Here is a 20232-nt window from a genome sequence, read left to right as displayed (position 1 = left end):
GAGATGAAAATATCTGAACAGAGGAATCATCATATGATGGATATACTAGTGGTAAACTTTTGTTTTTTTAATGTTTATTTATTTATTTTTGAGAGAGAGAGAGAGAGAGAGACAGAGAGACAGAGAGAGGCAGAGAGAGAGGGTGACAGAGAATCCCAAGCAGGCTCCGTGCTGCCATCACAGAGACTGATGTGAGGCTCAAACTCAAGAACCATGAGATCATGACCTGAGCTAAAATTAAGGGTCAGATGCTTAATCAACTGAGCCACCAGGTGCCCCAAGTGGTAGACTTTTAAAAAATTTATTAAATGGCCAAGTTCCTAAGACATGTGATACACGTTAAATCTCACTTGGCCTCTCGTAACGACGTTAAAAAGATTCATGATTATTCCCACTACATATAATACCAACAATGAACAGTTGATAATTTTAAGGAGCAAATTTTGGTCACTTCACTGGTTTTATTTTTCCATAGATGTGGCTTTATTTTGCTCACATGATAAATAGTTTATAAAGCTTGACTCTGATGAAAGCATTGAAGACAGTTTTATACTGGTCTTTCATAAAAAAGGCCTAAGGCTATTTCTCAAAACTAAACAGAAAAATCCAGTCTCAGGAAACATCAAGTTCATTGACTTGGGCGTCTCATGATACGGCTTTGTTGTTGTCCTTGTTATTATTTTGTATTGTTTATTTTGAGTTGTTTTTTGATGAGGAAATTTTTTACATGTTACCTTTATCTAAGAGCCCAGAGTGCACGTCTTTCCTGTAAAAGGTTTACTGACATTATATACCAAAGAAGTAGCCAACATTGTGATAATGATTTGTTTGGGGAAACCCTATATAATTAAGAGAACTGAGTTCCCATGAGCAATGGTCTCATCTAAGTTACTTTTAGTTTCTGTTAAATTCATATTTAAATATATTGTAAATAATTTTGGTCAGATATTTCTAAAACAGAAAATACATTTTTAAGTGTTTATTTATTTATTTTGAGAGAGAGAGGGGGGTGGGGGAGGGGCAAGAGAGAGGGGGAGAGAGAATCCCAAGCAGGCTCTGCACTGTCAGCATGGAGCCCAGCCTGGGGCTCGAACTCACGAACTGTGTGATCATGCCCTGAGCTGAAATCAAGACTTGGGCGCTCAACTGATTGAGCCACCCAGGTGCCCCAATACATATTTTCCAAATGAGGATTCTATGGAATAAAGGCTGAAAGATATGTAAAAAAGAAAAAAAAAGGAAGGAGAAATAGGCAACCTTGTTCATAGTAAAGGCAATGCAGTTTATTTTTTGGTTTAAATTTTCTAGTGATCTGAACATGAAGCTTGAATTATTATAACAGAGGAAAAAAAAATGTAATGCACTTTGGAACGAGAAATGTGAATGCTTATCTGCATCAAAGGCTAATGTTTTCTTAAGGATTATCCTTGCCAGAGCTTCTAATGAGGGGAGAGGACCTACAGTGTTGAAGGACAGTAGGCCTTTGTCATCTAAACAATGTTTAACAGAAGCAAACATTTCTTATTAAAACATTTGACTATTTTTGCCACTAAGAAGTATTTTTAACAAAGTTAAATGGCATCAAATTTGTAAACAGTTCTTTCAAAGCTGAGATGTTAAAACTGTGAAGTTACAATTGAATAATTAGTCCATGGGAAAATTCGAGGTGGTTCAAGAAGACACATTGACTGCTTTCATCCTTCATTCTAATGTATCTGAATAGCATTATGATATATTTTCATTCGCATGTTTATTATTTCTATAGCCTCCAGGATTGAGAAAGTAAGCATATTTCAACCTGTCCAAGAAATAATGAATGCTCCATAGATATTGGCCAAGTTGTTTGGCTGAGTTTCTTGTACTTTCTTGTAATTGCAGTTTGGATCAGAATTTTATGAAACCTCTATCTTCCTTCTTTCTTTTTCCTCTTAAGACATAGAGCAATTTACTCTTAAATGTAACATTTATTACAAAAATAAAATAAACATAAGCTTAGCAAATTTGAAATCTATGAGTTCCCTTAAAATCAAAAAGGCACCAATGTAACTCATTTTAGTGAAATCTTTTCCAAATGTTCTAATATTGATCCTGTGATTGGAAGTTCTGTTTTACGCACCTAATATCTTGCAGGAAAACAGTCCCCTTACTTATACGTATCCTCTTTGGCCCAAGTGTTATCAGGTAACCATTCGTCTTTGGCTCACATGTTACCAGGTAGCATTATTTGGTACGTTTCATCTTGCTGCTACAAGGCAGATCGACCCTGGCAGGTAAAATAAGAATCAGCATTGTTTTTTGACTATTCTTCCAAACTTAAATAATCCTTGTCGATACATTTCCTATAAGCAAACTTGAAAAGAATTTAAATACCTTTTAAAATTATTTAATAGTTGAAAGAACTTGGGTTATGCCGTTCAATACCTCTGAACTCAAGTTCTGCTTTACCATTTACTACCTGTAACTTTGCAACTTTCATTGGGTAAGTGGGAATAGATCCCATTTCGTTAGGTAAGAATAGAAATGTTTGTAATAGTGTCTACCATTCTGTTGTATTTAGCTTACCATTTCAGACAAAGTTGGCTAGTCACATGAGGCCATTCCTCATAATGTTCTTGTATTTTTCTTTGAAATTGAGAATCTCTAAGAAGTACATGGCTTGTCAAGATTGATATAAAATAACACCTTCTCTCCCCTGCCTCCCAAAGGCACTGTATCACCTCCAGCTATAAGCAGACATGAATTAGAAAATGCTGCAATTATCAAGCAGTTCACTCTTCTCCAAACACTATTCCTTTGAATAAAAGGGGTTTGGTTAAGTGGAGAACAATGAAACATTTGACTATTTTATAATCATAAATGATTCACAACCCACCTAGTTAGCTCTCTAGAGATGATGTCAGAAGATGTAACATTTTATTTTGCCCTGTAAAAGCAGTACAAATACCTACTGGTTCCTAAACTGTACTTCATATGGCAAAGGATATTTTAGTTTAAAACAAATCTTAGCAAAAAAAAAAATACAAGCCTTCAAGTTGCATAGAGTTACTTTTCTTTTTGATCATTTTGCTTCAACTGGTGAAAATTTTGTTAGTGGCCACCACTTGAGACATATATGCCATAGCTTGTTTCTTGTCTGGGGAAACTGGTTTTCCAGAAGCAAATTTTACCCATGAGGTAAATGAACCATTACACTTACTCTGTGAAATCAACTCGGAAGAATAAGTTAGGGCTGTTTTGTAGAGGGGCAGAGAGAATGCTGGAAGTTCAGTTGCTTTTATAGTTTCTGTGGCAGCAGCAGGGACATGGGTGACCCTCACTGGGAGTTTCAGGTGCAGCCAAAGCGTATGTCTAAGACATGGTGCGGGAAGGAGGCTGTGCACCGAGCATGCCCAGTGGGTTGCCTAAATTATTATTGGGTAGGGTGGAGTATGGCAGATCTTTAGATGCAGCAAGAGGAATTCTCATGCGACTCGGATGGCCGAGGTTCCTGACATCAGGGGTCAAAGATGGGGAGGAGGAAGAAAGGAGTCAGAGAAAGCCACAGGAAGCATCTGTCTTCTTGAGCTGACTGAGAACTGACACATCCCTGGTTTCATTCTCAGTCCCAGGAGGGAGAGAGAGGCAGCTGTGTGAGATCAAGGCATTTGGTCAGACTGCAGCTGTGATGTGTTCTCCTCTGCAAGATCATCCTGGCTCCAGAGGACAGGCTGAGAATAGGTTACCGGAATATCAACTCCCTGAGCAAAAGAAATGCAGGGAACCCTCTAATCTTAACTTTTTCTCCTTCAGAGAATAGCAAAGAGATTATATATTTCCTTGAAAATAAGGATAAAGGAGAATTAATCCACTTTTCATTCCAGTCTCAATAAAAGGAGAAAGCCCTGAAGCAACTACACTATAACAGTCAAGTTTCAATTAATCCTTGACTTAGTTGGCAGATTGCTTTCCTGTAGCTTGTCTACTTCTGTGCTTACACTATAATCTATATTTTCCTTGATTATTCTTATATATTTATATATATATATATTATATATATAGTAGTTATTCAGTATATTTTATTTATTTACTGAAACATTTCCTTCCAATACCCTAAGGAAAGTATAGTGATAACTTACTTTGTATACCCTGTACTCAACAAAATGCCTTATACTTATTAGGCTCTCAAACATCAATAATTGCCTGACGAATGAATAAGTGAATATATGCATGACCTAGTGCTTGGATGAGTGCATAATTCTACAATATTCTTGATTCTATCAAGCTGGAAAAAGGAGAAAACATGGCTGACTAGGAGTCCTGGAGCTGTGGTGCACAGCATTTTTGTTTTTTGGTTGTTGTTTTGTTTGTTTGTTTGTTTGTTTGTTTGAGGATGGCCATAGAATCAGGAAGCTTAAACCTTCCTTGAGTTTATTTGAAAAGAGAATCAAATTAAAGGGGAATCTCCTATTTCTGAAACCCAGTGCAACTGCCATCACAATCAAATTGCTGTTTTTAAGAGGGGAATCAGGAAACATGTATGCCTTGAACAGAAAGGTTTTTGGTGGAACTGAGACTCCAACCTGTTGTATCTGTCATGTGCCAAAAACTGAAGTGTATCACTATTGTCTTCATTATTAAATTGAAGACAGCATTATTAAAAAATATTGTTGGCAGTCAACAAGAATAAATTGTGCAGTTTGGACCCCTGCCACAGAACAGGGGAGGGGGGGAAAGCATGATGTCTTAGGGCAACCTGGCCTTTGTCCAACATGCAGTTTACCAGATTGCTGACATTTGCTAAGAGAACCATGCTATTCATCACTGGGGCAACTAGAAAAAAAAAAGTACGATTTGTCATTAGCCTTCATTTCAGAAATGATTTTCTGGTAATATCTTAAGTAGAATCTTATTTACTTTAACAAATAGCCCTATTTTAATGAAGATAAAGTTCCTTTTACAGAATTTGGGAGAACAAATAAATAATTCAGACTAACCTTAGAAACAATTGCATTTCAATGGAAAATTTAGAATCACATTAAAGGAAGCTCATTGAAAAATAATTGAATGGAGAGAATCACTCTGTCCCTGTTACTATTATTGAATACATACTATCTCAAAACTTGACCACGTAAAAAGATAATTTTGCTTTGCTCATTATTTAAGGACAGGAGATTTGACTTGGGGTCTCTCCTGCATTTCAGTCAGGTGTTGGCTGGGGCCGGGGCCATGGGGAGTCTAGCACACCCAAAACAGCTCACTCATAACTGGCAGTTGTTGCTGCTGTTGCCTATGAGCCCAGCTGTTCTGTCATCTGGAGTGCTTCCGATGGCCCCTGCAGCAGGGTGGTCTCAGCTTAGACAGGCTTTTTACATGGCCCCTGGCTGCTCCCAGAGCAAGCTTCCCAGAAGAACTGGGTAGCAGCTGGACAACCTTTTTTGACCTGGCCTCAAAAGTCACGCCGTGTCTCCTCTGGCCCATTCCATTAGGTCATAGAGACATTGTAAGGCCAGCCCAGGTTCGAAAGGAGGAGGATTGGACTTCATCTTTTTATTGTTATTGAATAAGAGCATATGAGATGGGAGATATAATTAATGTCATCTTTGAAAACTGTGACCTTCTACACGCTCACTTGGATTTATACATGTTTCTAATGAGAAACATAGGCATAAGTTATGTATTGTATGTGGAAACTCCACAGATATTACATGTCCCTGTGAAGGTCATTATTTAACTACGTAAGAGGTCAAATCAATGATAATGAAAATTGACAAGTTTACTTCATAGTTACTGAAACTTTCTACTTGAGTTTAAGAAAGGCATTGAATCATATCTTCATAGTTTTTTTCCATCGTAGAAGTATTTTTTTAATAAAATGCTTATTTATTCATTTTTTAGAGAGACAGAGAAAGTGGGGGGGGGCAGAGAGAGAGAGAGAGAGAGAGAGAGAGAGAAAGAGAATCCCAAGCAGACTCCATGCTGTCAAAACAGCGCCCAACATGGGGCTTGATCCCTCAAACTGTGAGATCATGACCTGAGCCAAAACAGGAGTCGGGCGCTTAACTGACTGAACCCCTCAGCACCCCTGTAGAATATCTTTTTTGAAGCAAGTTTTACCTTGAAAATTGGTATTTCATTTAAAATGCCTAAAAGGTTAGAGAGGGAGGGAGCCAAAACATAAGAGACTCTTAAAAACTGAGAACAAACTGAGGGTTGACAGGGGGTGGGGGGGGGGGGTGATGGGCATGGAGGAGGGCACCAGTTGGGATGAGCCCTGGGTGTTGTATGGAAACCAATTTGACAATAAATTTCATATGAGAATAAACTAAACTAAACTAAACTAAACTAAAATAAACTAAGCTAAACTAAACTAAACTAAAATAAAATGTTTAACATCTTACTTTCCATATAGTTTTAGGAATTAACATAAAATTCATCAGTATCAGTAGGAATGGTTTAGTTAAAATCATAGATGGTTAATAAAATCATATATAAAGACAGAATTTGAGGGTTTTTTTTAAATTTAAAAGCTTGAGATAAAAATATACTTAAGATTGAACAACTGTCTGCTTGTATGCTATCTGAAGATTAGTTTTAGTTCAAGTAAACAATTTTTAACTAAAAAGTTTTTTAATCACCTCAAAGTAATCTTTAACGTTAGGATTTCCACCCTAGTCTACTTCATGCTCAGCGTTTTAAGATCAAGAAGTAGAAGCGTTATATACGTGAATATAATGAGTTAAAGGTCCCAGTCATCTCTGGTTGGCGTCCGAGTTGATGTTAAGACGAAGTCACTCTGACTCTAAAGATGATAATGTTGACCAAAACAAATAGCCCAATGCAAAAATGACTGAAATTTTCCGAATTTGCCAAAGGAGTGTAGCATAATGCCACTATTAAAATATAGTTAAATGGACCAGCAGCAGCTTTGGGGAGGCCGAGTTAGTTGTTGGGGAACATGTGCTTCCTGAAATGAGGAGATACCAGCAAAAGGCAGGGCTTTGTAGACAAGCTCTCTAGAGACCTTGAGCATCAAAGACCGTGAACGTCTTTAGAGACTTTGAACGTCATGGGAGCAAGGATGAATGCAACAAGACCACACGGGGTTTGGTAAGAAGAGCCAACCCAGGAGTAAGAACTATAAATGAAAAATGTGTGTGTGACACATAGGCAGAGCGGATGTCAGCTTCCAGGATAATACGTGTTATCATTGTATTGATTACAGGGAAAAACCCCTGAAAAACAGTCACTTTGCCACAGATTTACAGACTAATAATCAGCAAGATAATCGGAGCGGCCCCCTTTTGTCTCCTTATTGAAAATACTTGTAGGTACCAGTAATTGAGGCCCTGCTCTGCAAGATGGTAAGAAATTATGTTGTAGGACAATTTAGTGAATCCTCACAAAACTTCTTTGAAAGCTGTAAGAAAACTGAGGCATAGACAGCTTAAGCAACTTACCCAAGGATGTTAAGGATCAAAAAAGAGGAACCAGGATTAAAATTCAAATAACAGCCTTATTTAAAAGGTTATAGGAAGATTTTTAAATATACAAAATCTGCAAAATAAGAAATCTTGTACATTCATCACCAAGCTTCAACAACTGTCAACTAATGCCTGTATTTTTCTATGTATCTCCACCCACCTTCCCCTTCCATATTATTTTTTTTAATTTTTAAATTTTTAATTTTTTAAAATGTATTCATTTTTGAGACAGAGAGAGACAGAGTGCGAGCTGGGGAGGAACACAGAGAGAGGGAGACACAGAATCTGAAGCAGGCTGCAGGCTCTGAGCGGTCAGCATGGAGCCCGATGCGGGGCTCGAACCCACTGACTGGGAGATCATGACCTGAGCTGAAGTTGGATGCTTAACTGACTGAGCCACCCAGGCGCCTCTGCCTTCCATGTTATTTTAAAGCAAATTTCAGTTGTCCTATCATTTTATCCGACAATGTATCGGTATGTTTCTCTGAAAGATTAGAGCTCTTAATTCATACAATCATGACAACCAGATCACATCTAAAATTTAAGATCATTTCTTAATATCATCTGAGATTCATTCAGTGTACACATTTTCAACCATCTCGTAAATATTATGAATGTTTAATTTTACAGTTTGTGTGAATTAGGATCCAAATGAAGTACATACACTGCAATTATTTAAATAGCTTTCTGTGGCGCCTGGGTGGCTCAGTCGGTTAAGCGTCCGACTTCAGCTCAGGTCACGATCTTGCGGTCCGTGAGTTCGAGCCCCGCGTCGGGCTCTGGGCTGATGGCTCAGAGCCTGCAGCCTGCTTCTGATTCTGTGTCTCCCTCTCTCTCTGCCCCTCCCCCGTTCATGCTCTGTCTCTCTCTGTCTCAAAAATAAATAAGCGTTGAAAAAAAATTAAAAAAAAATAGCTTTTAAGTCTTGTAAACTATAAATGATTGAAAAACAAGCCTTTCTTTACTTTCCCCTGTGGTTTATCTGTTGAGGAAATAGGGATTTTGTTGAATCCGTTTCTTTATTTTTGTTTACGTTTTTATTTTGATTCTAGTGAGTTAACATACAATGTTATATTCATTTCAGGTGTACAGTATAGGAATTCAACAGTTCCACACATCACCCTGTGCTCATCAAGACAACTGCACTTCTTAATCTCCATCTCTTATTTAACCTATCCCCCCACTCCCCTCCCCTCTGGTAACCATCAGTATGTTTTCTGTAATTAAGAATTTGTTTATTTCTCTCTCACTTGCTCTCTCTCTCTCTCTCTCTCTCATTTTTGTTCCCTTTTGCTTATTTGTTTCTTAAATTCCACATATGAGTGAAATCATATAGTATTTGTTTTTCTCCGACTGAATTATTTTATGTAGCAATATACTCTCTAGATCCATCCATGCCATGTCAAATGACAAGATTTAATTCCTTCTTATGGCTGGATAATATTCCTTTGTGTGTGTGTGTGTGTGTGTGTGTGTGTGTGTATACACCACATCTTTTTTATTCATTAATCACTGGGCACTTGGGCCCCTTCCATATCTTGGCCATTGTAAATAATGTTGCTATAAACCCAGGAGTACATGCTTCCCTTGAATTAGTGTTCTTGTATTCTTTGGGTAATTACCCAGTAGTGTGACTGCTGGATCCTAAGGTAGTTCCATTTTTAATGTTTTAAGGAACCTCCATACTGTCTTCCACACTGGCTGTACCAGTTTGCATTCCCACGAACAGTCCTTGAGGGTTCCTTTTTCTTCACATTCTCACCAATGCTGGTTGCTTCTTGTGTTATGGATGTTAGCCATTGTAACAGGTGTGAGGTGATATCTCATTGGAGTTTTGATCTGTATTTCTTTGATAATGGGGGATGTTGAGCTTCTTTTCATGTATCTGCTGGCCATCTGTATGCTTTCTTTGGAGAAATGTCTGTTCATGTCTTCTGCCCATTTTTTTAATTGACATTGTTGAATCCATTTCTTTAATAGACTTAAGCATATACCTTTGACTTCTGTATCTCTTGTAAATTGAGAGTTACATCTACAGGCTTAATCAGATTCAGTATTCATTATTTGCTTGATTGTTTTTGATAATACTTATCTATAAGTGAGGGTCTGTTCCTCCATCCAAGGGTTTACAATTGATCTCTTCCCATGAGAAATATATGTCATACAAAGAAACTGTTACCATTGTATCAGTTACCACGTGGGACAGAAAAGGTGGTATACTTCAGACATATGTGAACAAAGGTTCCTCACAAATATGTCATAGACACAGAAGAAATTGAGAGCAGTTTTCAGGTGCAGATAATGGGGACAGCATATTTGATGGTAGTGTTCATTACTAAAATGTTTCTAGCTAAACCAAGAATCAGAAAGAAAATTCTGATTATTATAGCCAGTTGTATTCTAGTACTTCCGAGGGAAAGTAAGAACCGTTATGAAAGCAGGATGCAAAGAGATGATTGTAACAAAACATAGCAGAAAAGATCTTGAAGTCATGACCATGAGCATTTCACCAAGGACAGCAGGACAGATAATGATTTTCCAACTAATCAATCAACAAGTTACCTTTGTGTAAAGCAGTAAGACCACAGCTCTCATGAAATATAGTCATTTGTTCCTGCTTGCCCAGAATTTACAGAAAAGAAAGAAAACTAAAGTGCAGGACAATACCTCATGAGATTATACATAAGGAGTTTGTGGCAGAGGGGTCACTGTTATCTGGTGTGGTTAGGATGAATATTATAGAGGAGGGGGTGAAGGGCACACTTTAAGGGGTTATTAGAATGAAACTAGAAGGACTTGAGTGGGTGGAATATTCCATAAAACATAAATTGTAAATAAAAACAAGTATTTAAGAATCAGCACAGTATGTTTAAGGAACAGTGTAGATCAGCATCTTTTAAAAAAAACATGTACCGTGTTTACATACATCTATGGCACGTCAGGTAGATCTAGAGTGAGGACTCATGTCACCTTGTTCTTGGTTTAGGGTAAACATGAGATGCCTTAGACAAGCCATATAACTCCATTAAATTTAAATTACCTATAAAAGACAGCCTCGGTCGATATTAGAAGTTTCCTAATTTCTGGGACAAGTCAAGTTTTGAATGTTGAACAAGTTAATTTCTTGTAAGATCAAAACCAAATTCAACGAAGTAACAACAACCTGCCATCTGCTATCAGAATTAGTTTTTTAAGAAGGTATATTTGAAATGGAGGCAGATGCTAGTCTCAGAAATGTGTGTGTGTGTTTGTGTATATGTGGGTGTGGGTGTGTAATTTACATTAAAAACAAACTCAGTTGCACTTATTTTTGTCGAATTTTGTTTGATGTAGACTGGTAGGAATCTCATTGTAGTGTCTCTCTGATCAGCATTTGGGAATCATAGATAAGCTGTTACTTAATGGTCCTTTCCTTTGTGACATTTTAAGAAATCATAACTGGGATAATGTCCCCATTGTACTCTGCCTTTAGTTGTTGAGCAAGTTCAATGCCCTGTCTAGACCTTAAATGTACAATATGTGACTGCATCTGACATCAGAATAGTTCTGGGGTGCCTGTGTGGCTCAGTCTGTTGAGCATCAGACTTCAGAGCAGGTCATGATCCCCGGTTCATGGGTTTGAGCCCCATATCAGGCTCTGGGCTGACAGCTCCCTCTCTCTCTGCCCCTCCTCTGCTCATGCTCTGTCTCTCTCTCTTCCTTTCAAAACTAAATAAACATTAAAAATTTTTTTTTAAAAAAAATAGCTCTTGTTGGGGATACAGGAAAATTGTGTTCTAGTCTGCACTTTGACCCTCTTATGTGAGTTGTTCACGGCATGAAGCCTTTTCTAAAAATCATCTGGAAAAGTAAAATCACCCTACAGCCTTACCTATCTTGCCAGATTGATGTAAGTTAAATAAGATAACATATTTTCAGTTTTTATAAAGTATAAAGCAACATCAGTAGAAAGCTTTAATAAAAATACTGATGTATAAAATCCTCCAAATAGATATAAATTTACTAGTAGCTCAGAGTAGATGGTAGGGTTATGATTTTAATCGAGAAAATGACTTTCTAAGCACTAAAATGCAAAAATCACAAGCCTGAAGATTTTTTGACATTAAATCTTCAGAAAAATGACGTATATAATTCACCTCAAGCAGTTCTTAAAATTCCAGGACAAAATAATCAAAATTGTTAGCCAAGTAGATATATCATTTTTTTCCTCTCCACATCTGACATTTATCTGCACTTTGGCATTAAACAAATGTTAAGAGAGTCACTAGGATTTAAGTTCAATAATATATAAACGTAAGCATAAGTGGAGATTAAAACTTTGACAGAGAAGCCCACAGACTAATAATGAAATGTAGATGGGAACTTTTTTCCAAAGGAAAGGAAATGTGTCTTTTCTTGGTTGGAGAACACTAATTATCAATGATTTGGCAGAAGCCTACCACTCCTAATTGCATGAAATTATCAATCTGACATTTCTGAAAATGGCAGCAATCATGACTGCATAGAGCAGTTAAATATCCTCCTACAAGATAGCTGTTCATCGCTGAAAACACTTCACTCTTGTTACTTCTCTGTGAACTGTTTCTGTAGTGAGTTCTTGGAATATATTTATACGTGTTTAGCATCGCCTGCATTTTGCTATTTAAATTTATAATGATAGTTGATCTCTGATAATGTGACAATGTAAGTAAAAAATTATTTGCAGAGAACTTAGAAGGTAGGTGATTTCAGGAATATTCTCTGCAATTTTCATGGAAGACATGAATATAGCACTATGACTGCAATGGTAATTCCACAGTCTGTACTTCCGTAAAATTCAAAATTGGAAAGATACCTTTGCAACATAGCAGTTGTAGTCCCTGTAGAAATTTTCTTTGTAATTGAAAACATTGAATTATATGTTCTGTGGGGATGTGGACAATTTCTGTCTTGTTCCTGCTGTGTCCCCCGGGCCTAATAAATTGATGGTGTCTAGGAAGTATTCCGTAAAGCTTTGTTGAATGAATGAAAGAATTCAAGTTTCAGATATGATGGAGAGGTTAAACAACTTTTCTGATTTACGTGATACAACCTAAAATACAGAAATGATCACATGAATTTGAGTCAATAGAATATCAAATTTTTGCTTAACGACCTACACCAATATGAAACAAAGCCAATGGAAGAGAGAGAGGCATTTTAATTTTTTTAATCTTAATTATTTTTGAGACACACACAGAGAGACAGAGTGTGAGCAGGGGAGGAGCAGAGAGAGTGGGAGACATAGAATTCAAAACAGGCTCTAGGCTCCGAGCTGTCAGCACAGAGCCTGATGCAGGGCTTCAACTCCCGAACCGCACGAGATTGACGCTTAACCAACTGAGCCACCAGACGCCCCAAGAGAGGCATTTTAAATGTAGATCTGTGGCAATGTCATGTTAGGTCTAAAGGATCTTTGATGATTTGGCTGAAGCTCTTCTCTACTCATAGTATATTTATGTAGAAAGTATAGATTTAGAGGTCGCTTGCACTTAACATTTATCAAAGGAATTGATTGTTAAAACAAGAACAGTGAGGTAAAACAATGTGCACTGAGAAATTTGAGCCACTCTCTTACAAAATATAAATTTTACTTTTATTCAGAAAAGTAATTACATGGGGAAGATGATGTGTTTATTTATACTTGAATATACATATATGTAACCTTTATATATATGTATCCTTTGTATACATCCTTTGACTTCTTTGGGAAAAATAAAGCAGATATTTTAAACTACAGTCGGTATAATTCCTAGAAGAAGAAAATTATGGTACTGGTAAAATTTTCATTGTAACACTGATTTCTTTGCAAACACATCCTTTGTGATTCTGTAGTCATGTGCCCCTTTTACTGACTATACATCACTTTTACTCTCACGCAAGGTTTGGAAAAAGTGCCAAAAGAGCTCCCTCCTGACACTACGCTGCTGGACTTGCAAAACAACAAAATAACCGAAATCAAAGATGGAGACTTCAAGAACCTGAAGAACCTTCATGTAAGGACTCTTTGTGTATTTGTTTGTTGGTTGGTTTGTGAGTTGTAACAAGATCTGACTCGGAAGATTTTTCAAAACAAAACTCAGGTAAGGCCTGGAGTACTATATGGTAATAAATCAACACATAAGTGTTGATTAAATTCTCTGTTTAGGGAGCGATAGGGGAGCAAAACATCGTAATCATTAACCCCTAAAAGTCAGCCAGTTTTCTTGCATATACCCCATATATCTTTAGTATTTGCTTCCTAAAAATATATATCTTAATCTTCTCTTATGTTTCATGAATAAAAGTCTTTATCTCCCCAGTTAGATAGTACTTCATTAGGCGAACAAGATGGACCACCGATCTTAGCATTCATTTATTTCTTTTTGTTTTCTTTCATTCATTTTCTAAGAGGTGCAAGTGTTTTAAAGGCTCAAAGATTGGCACCAATAGAAAAAGGGACAAACATCCATGTTTTACTTAGTAAATATAATTCTATCTCCAAACATCTATATCTATATATCTAGATCTTGCTTTGTATGCAGGAGTATGCATGCTTCATTCTTATCTGTATCTGTGCTTTTATTGTCATTATTATAGTGTCACACATCCAGTGTACCGGATAGGATTCCAGCAGAAAATTAATGGCACTCTCAAAAGGGTTCACAGAGAAGGCTTTACTGAAGGGACTATTTACAAAGGGATATAGGAGCCAACAAAGCGTTATGAAGTATGCAAGCCCACCTTGAGAGAAGTGGGGAACTGTATTCCCACCTCCTGATTTCCTGTCAGTGTCTCCTATGGATGAACCTAATGAGAGGTCAGAGGTTAGGGTCATCTGGGTTAGGCAGTTTCCAAGTTCACTTCCCAGGACATAGAGGAAGGTCACAAAGAACAAAGAATGAGTATAACTGTAGTTGGAAGAAAGTACGTTATAAATGGAGAATGACCAACCCAATCAAATAGGGTTAAGTATTGCTAAGGCAGCCTTCTGTAAGAGAAAGTGCATTGCCTTTTCAGGTAGGTCATCAGAATCCCTATGAACTGTATTTTTAGTCCAGCTCTCTACCTGTGGGATGAGTAGAATGTAGTCTCCCCTCAGAATATCATTGCACATTTACTATAAAGAAGCTGGGTTTCAATGTCCATAATAAATGCCAAACACCTCACTGTAGGCCCCTCTTGAAGTATTGAGTCTGGTCCTGGGCAAGACATTTTTAGAAGGGCGTTAACCTTTAAGTATCTTCAGAATGATCATCATGGGGATAAAGAATCTGGAAATCATCTCTTATAGGCACAGTTGACAGAGATGTGGATATCTAAATTGAATGAAAAAAGGTCACTAGTGACATATATGAAGGGCCATATTGGAGAAGAGAAATTGAATTTACTTACTTCAACTACAAAGTGACAGAATTGTCCTATTGGCAACTGAGTGGAAATTTCAGGGGAGCAGAGTTTTGCTTAACATTAAAAATACAATGTAAAGCATTAGAATTTTCAGAAAAAAAAGGGAGAGAATTGCATAGTTATGAGATGTAGAGATAATGTTATGGGTACTAAGAGTCCAATCAGACATATCCTACATCAGGTTACCAGTTAGTGTTTGAGAGAATATTGGACAAAGGATCTAGAGGGTTAGCAGAATTTTGAAAGGAAGAGAAGAAAAGAGGGTTTTCTGTGTGAAAGGACAGGCAAGGCAAAGAAAATAAGCAGATACAGGAGTTGGCTGGAGGGAAAGTTACAGGCTGCAAAGAGTGAAGATAAGGCATGAGCTAGAGATCTCAGATCTTGAAGCAATGGGATCCATTTCTACTGATAAGATACGGACCTGAGCCCCAACTCACATTTTCTCTGCCTTCATGGTATGTTTTCACTCGGAGTGAGCCGATGGTGATACCAACACAGTTTGCCAATGACTCTTCAAACTGTCATTGAATATGTTAGAAGATTAAGAAAAGTTTAATGTTATTTCCAATGAGCTAAAATTTAAAGGCTTCATTTTATTTTTATAACTTCACCCTAAAGGGACTTTTTTAAGGAAGGAGAATTCTTACTCTAATCTCAAATTACTGTATGTTTAAGTATAATCTGAATAATTTGTTTGACCTCCTTATAGCCTTAAATAAGAGCTATCTAGTTTCTGTGACACTCTCATTAAATCTGGCATTTGTAATAAGATGTTCTTTCTTTTCCATGTCTCCTTCTCAGTATGTTTTAGGCAACTACTATCTTGGAATCTCTTTCCTTCTACTTCAAAGTATACATTGAAGACAGGAAGAGTTTATTAGAGCTTCCAACTGTTCAGGGAATGTTAACCAGCTATTTTTCTCTTACTCTTTCATTCATGATCATTTCTAAACTTGTTATTTTGCAAATAAATGCTATAATTTCAGCCAGGAAAGGCACGCTTGAATGAGAAGGAAGAAGAGAAATGAAAATTTAGCAAAGATTAAAATAGAAAGGATTTAACAGAAAGCTTCCTTTTTTCCTCAATAATTTGATCAATTTAAACTGTGTGTCTCATAATGAGTAGTATATGCTGTGCAAGAGTAGTTTTATACTTACAGAAATATAATACTTTTATATGTAATAGAAAAAACATAATTATTCTGTGAAATAATGGAAAATTAAGTATTACAATGCCAACTTTTAATAAATTTCCTTTGAATAAATGCTTAATAAATCTAGTAAGGAAGTTCTTTTTAATTAAAAATAAAAAAATTGTCAAAAGTTTCATAATAACGAACATTCGTGTATCAATTACTACATACTAGGCTTAATACCTATATACAGTCACTTATGTAATTCTTACAACTCTTCTTATGAGGTAGACACTCTTGATAACTCCCTTATACAGATGAGGACACTCAGGAACAGAGAGGTTACTTATTCCGTTACTTGTCCCTAGTCACACAGCAAACAAGAGCCAAATCTTGAGATCTAAACTTGAGAGCATTCTGAATTGACTCTGTACATTTATTGCCTATAAATATGATAGTAACCATACAGTCCCTTAAAACGATACCTGGTACAGAGTAAACCTGCATTAGTGGTTTTGGGGAAATAATATGAAGTCAGGCTTTAACATTTTTTTGTTTCAATTGTGTTGAAATATAATTGACACACAGCACTGTATAAGTTTAAGGTATACAGCATCGTGACTTCATATATTGCAAAGTGATCACCACAATAAGTTTAGTTAATATCCTTCCTCTTGGACAATATATATATGTGTGTGTGTGTGTGTGTGTGTGTGTGTGTGTGTGTAAAGAAAAAAATGTATTTTTCCTTGTGACGTTACGAGGAGACCTTTTAAGACTTACTCTCTTAGCACCCTTCAAATATACCATACCCCAATGTTGGCTGCAGTCGTAATGTTGTACCTTACATCCCAGCCCTCATTTAACTGGAAGTTTGTAACTTTCGATCACCTTCTTGGATGAAGGTGGTGAAAATGCTTTTATTCTTTCTTCCACTCCATTTCCATTGCCTGTTTTCTTTTCATCACCTCTCCCATACCTCCCAGGCTAGATCCCTTTTTATTTAGTTACCAAGGAAAGGAAGTAGGTTGTGCTGATTTTTGAGGCTATGCTTCGATTTTAGTTTATGTGATGCTCAAGTCGTTTCCTGCCCGCAAGCAGCAAGTTCTCTTCTCCTCTGACTTCTCTCACCTCTTAGCAAAGTCTTGATGAGTCGATTCTACTTGTCTTTCTCTCTCTTTTCTCTTTTTTCTTTCTTTTTTTCTTTCTTTCTTTCTTTCTTTCTTTCTTTCTTTCTTTCTTTCTTTCTTTCTTTCTTTTCCTTTTCTTTCTGTTTTCACTCTTGTTTGCGTTTATCTTTTGCAGAATTGACTCTGGGCCGTAAGTTTTTGTTTCTTCAGTTTCTTCTGTGATATCTTTTTGTTCTGTGCATCCTCCTCTTCTGATTTAAGAGGAATCTGCTCTTTTACAGTAAGGATTATCTCAGGTAGGGGTTAATCCAACCATAAGCCCTATAAGTTTAACTTCTGCATCTTGGCTTTGTTCACTTGGATGTGCTCAATGACCAGAGAATCTACATCTAAACCCTTAAGTTCAGCTCTACTCTCTGCATTTTTTAAGCATATTCAGTAAAAACTCGGCACTCTTTCTGAGCCACCTGTGTCCAGCTTCACTCTCTGGCCTGGGCACAGCTACCAACTCCACGATCGTAGTGACAGGATGGCACATGTGGCTTCTGCAAAGTGACATCCTTCAGATAATCGGTGGCTTTTCCTTGGTGTCCTGGGAAATCTCACGTGCGTTTTTAAAGTGAACACAAAGATTTGATTGTCTCGACTTGCATGATTTTGTAGGATTTTCTGGATCAAGTGAGAGGTGAACCATTTTCAGAGATCATCTCAGGCTGTTTATGGGAAGAGGTTCCTTCTTTTCATTAGCTGATCTCCTGATGACTACGTGAGGTTCACCTTTGACTCTTTCTCTGCTTTTGCTGGCCCTTGGCGTTAGCCAATGTAATTAGTTTATTCCTATCTTACAATCTTGTCATTGCCTGTTATTTTATGAGTGTGCTTTCTTAAATAGGTATCAGCGTGCATGGAACTAACATCAACCATCTTTGCCAATACTGTATATACACAAATAACTTTGTTTTCGCTTGTGGATCTGTTTTATGTGAAGTTCTAGCTCATATAGCTCTTAAAAGTTTACCTCATTATGACCGAAATTTTCATAGCTTATATTTATTTTTCAAATGTATTTTAATTTGAAAGCAGGTGTGATTTCCACTGGATTAAAACATTCAACCCGCAATGCCATTTGAAAAGTGCTTTGCAAAGAAGTCCATGTGCATCACTGTGCTTTGACTCTCACAATAACCCCCTGTAGGTGCTATTATTATTCCCAGTGTACTGAAGAAATAATTGGGGCAAGTGTCCTACTGCCACTAAAACTTAACGGCGGATAGTACTATGACGTGCTCACAGGTAGAGGTGTTATTTAATTATTACCTAGTGAACAAAGTAATATTTTATTGGCTGAAATAACGGGTAATACAACCTCAGGGTGATTCTGCATAATAGGTTTTGACATTTAACGTAAAATAAGCAGATTTTCAGACCATGTTTAATACATTTACTGATGCCAAGCTTTCAGAGTTTTCTTCCATAGATGGCAATAGATGCTCTCCTCTTTCTTCATAATTAATTAAGCATCTGCCATGCTGGGTGTCTTTCAACGATGCAGCTCCTCTTAGACCGCTCTTCTAGCTCTGCTTTTACTGATTTCCTGGACATTTTGCTTGTAAATACTAATATCCTATGACTTGAACCATGGCGAGTGTTTGAATTTTTTGTAATACGCTTTGGGATTTCCTGGGATTTTGTCTTAACCAACCCATGCGTCTTTTAGGATCAGTTAAAAGATTGTTACTTGTGATAAGGTTTAATTAGTCGAATAATGGGAACAACATGAGGATGTACATGGGTTAACCTACCAGCTGTTACCTTCAGAAAGTATTTCTGCATTTCTGATAGTGTAAGTTCTCATTGTTTTATTTTTTGTCCCTGTGCATTTTCATATATGCACAAAGTGCACTACAACTGAAAAGCAAGTTTCTCAGACCTGGATAAAATTATCCCGAATCCCATAGGATAAGTTGACAAGAAGACTTGGAATAATAAGAAGTATGGTTCTATAGACATACATATCATTGGAAAAGAAAGAAGTAGCCCAAAACTAAGTTTAGCAATAGCTATATGTGTAACAATAAGGAATGAGAAGTAATTTTCTATATTAGGAGAAGGCAGGAACAAAAATTTAAGAATTACCAAAAATATTAACATACTTGACTATATAAAACCTTATATGTAAAAAGGACAAAAACAGAATAAAAAATATTAAGGCTCTGCATTTCATGTTAACTATATCTTTATTTTCTGTAAACCAGTTATTAAATATATGAAAACGTAATAAAAATGAGAAGTATTGTGATCACGCAAATCTTTCCATAAAATACCGAACAAAAGGAAATTGATTTTACCTTTCAAGTGACCAAGAAATCCAAAGAAATTACAGTGAGCTACAACATAATATACCAATTTGGCAAACTTTTGGGGAAAAGTTTTATCTAAATTTGTAAGGCTGCAAGAAAATTTTATGTCTTGCATTGCTGATGACGGGACAAATCAATGCCATCCTATTGTAGTGGAATCCGTGACAGCAGTCAATGAATATGGATTTTTAGGTTAAAAAGTTGACTGGGGGATGGATGCCTGTGGCATTGGCTTGTTTTCAGGCATTTTGCGTTACTCTCATAATTTCAATCTTTAGGAGTATTTACTGTTGAAAAATTAAGTGTCTCTGTATCTATATTATAATCTATATTTCATCACCTTAATTTCTGATGTTCAGATCCTCATTATACTTCTGACATGAAAGAATCACATTTGGTTAATTCTTTTCCGATCTCTTGCAATTTTGTAGATTTCTCTGTTAGTCTCATGAATGAAATAAATTAACTACACACCTATTATATATATGTTGTTTTTGTTCACTATCTACAGACGTTGATCCTTGTCAACAACAAAATTAGCAAAATCAGCCCTGGAGCATTTACACCTTTGTTGAAATTGGAACGACTTTATCTGTCCAAGAATCATCTGAAGGAATTGCCAGAAAAAATGCCCAAAACTCTTCAGGAGCTGCGTGCTCACGAGAATGAGATCACCAAAGTGCGAAAAGCTGTGTTCAATGGCCTGAACCAGATGATCGTCGTAGGTACAGATATTCTTATA

General features: G+C 36.8%; 1 protein-coding gene across 2 annotated transcripts in view; it reads left to right on the top strand.

The window, feature by feature from the left end:
- The window catches only part of DCN (decorin), a 42153-nt gene that overhangs the window by 5943 nt on the left and 15978 nt on the right, over positions 1-20232 (top strand). For both annotated transcript variants that reach the window (XM_003989110.6, XM_003989111.6), the window contains exons 3-4: positions 13362-13474; positions 20002-20215. In XM_003989110.6, coding sequence (XP_003989159.1) covers positions 13362-13474; positions 20002-20215 — 327 coding nt within the window. The remainder of the gene's footprint in view (positions 1-13361; positions 13475-20001; positions 20216-20232) is intronic.

The sequence above is a fragment of the Felis catus genome, chromosome B4 (assembly GCF_018350175.1).
Source record: "Felis catus isolate Fca126 chromosome B4, F.catus_Fca126_mat1.0, whole genome shotgun sequence".
Lineage (NCBI taxonomy): Eukaryota > Metazoa > Chordata > Mammalia > Carnivora > Felidae > Felis > Felis catus.
This window is presented reverse-complemented; position numbering and strand designations above follow the sequence as displayed.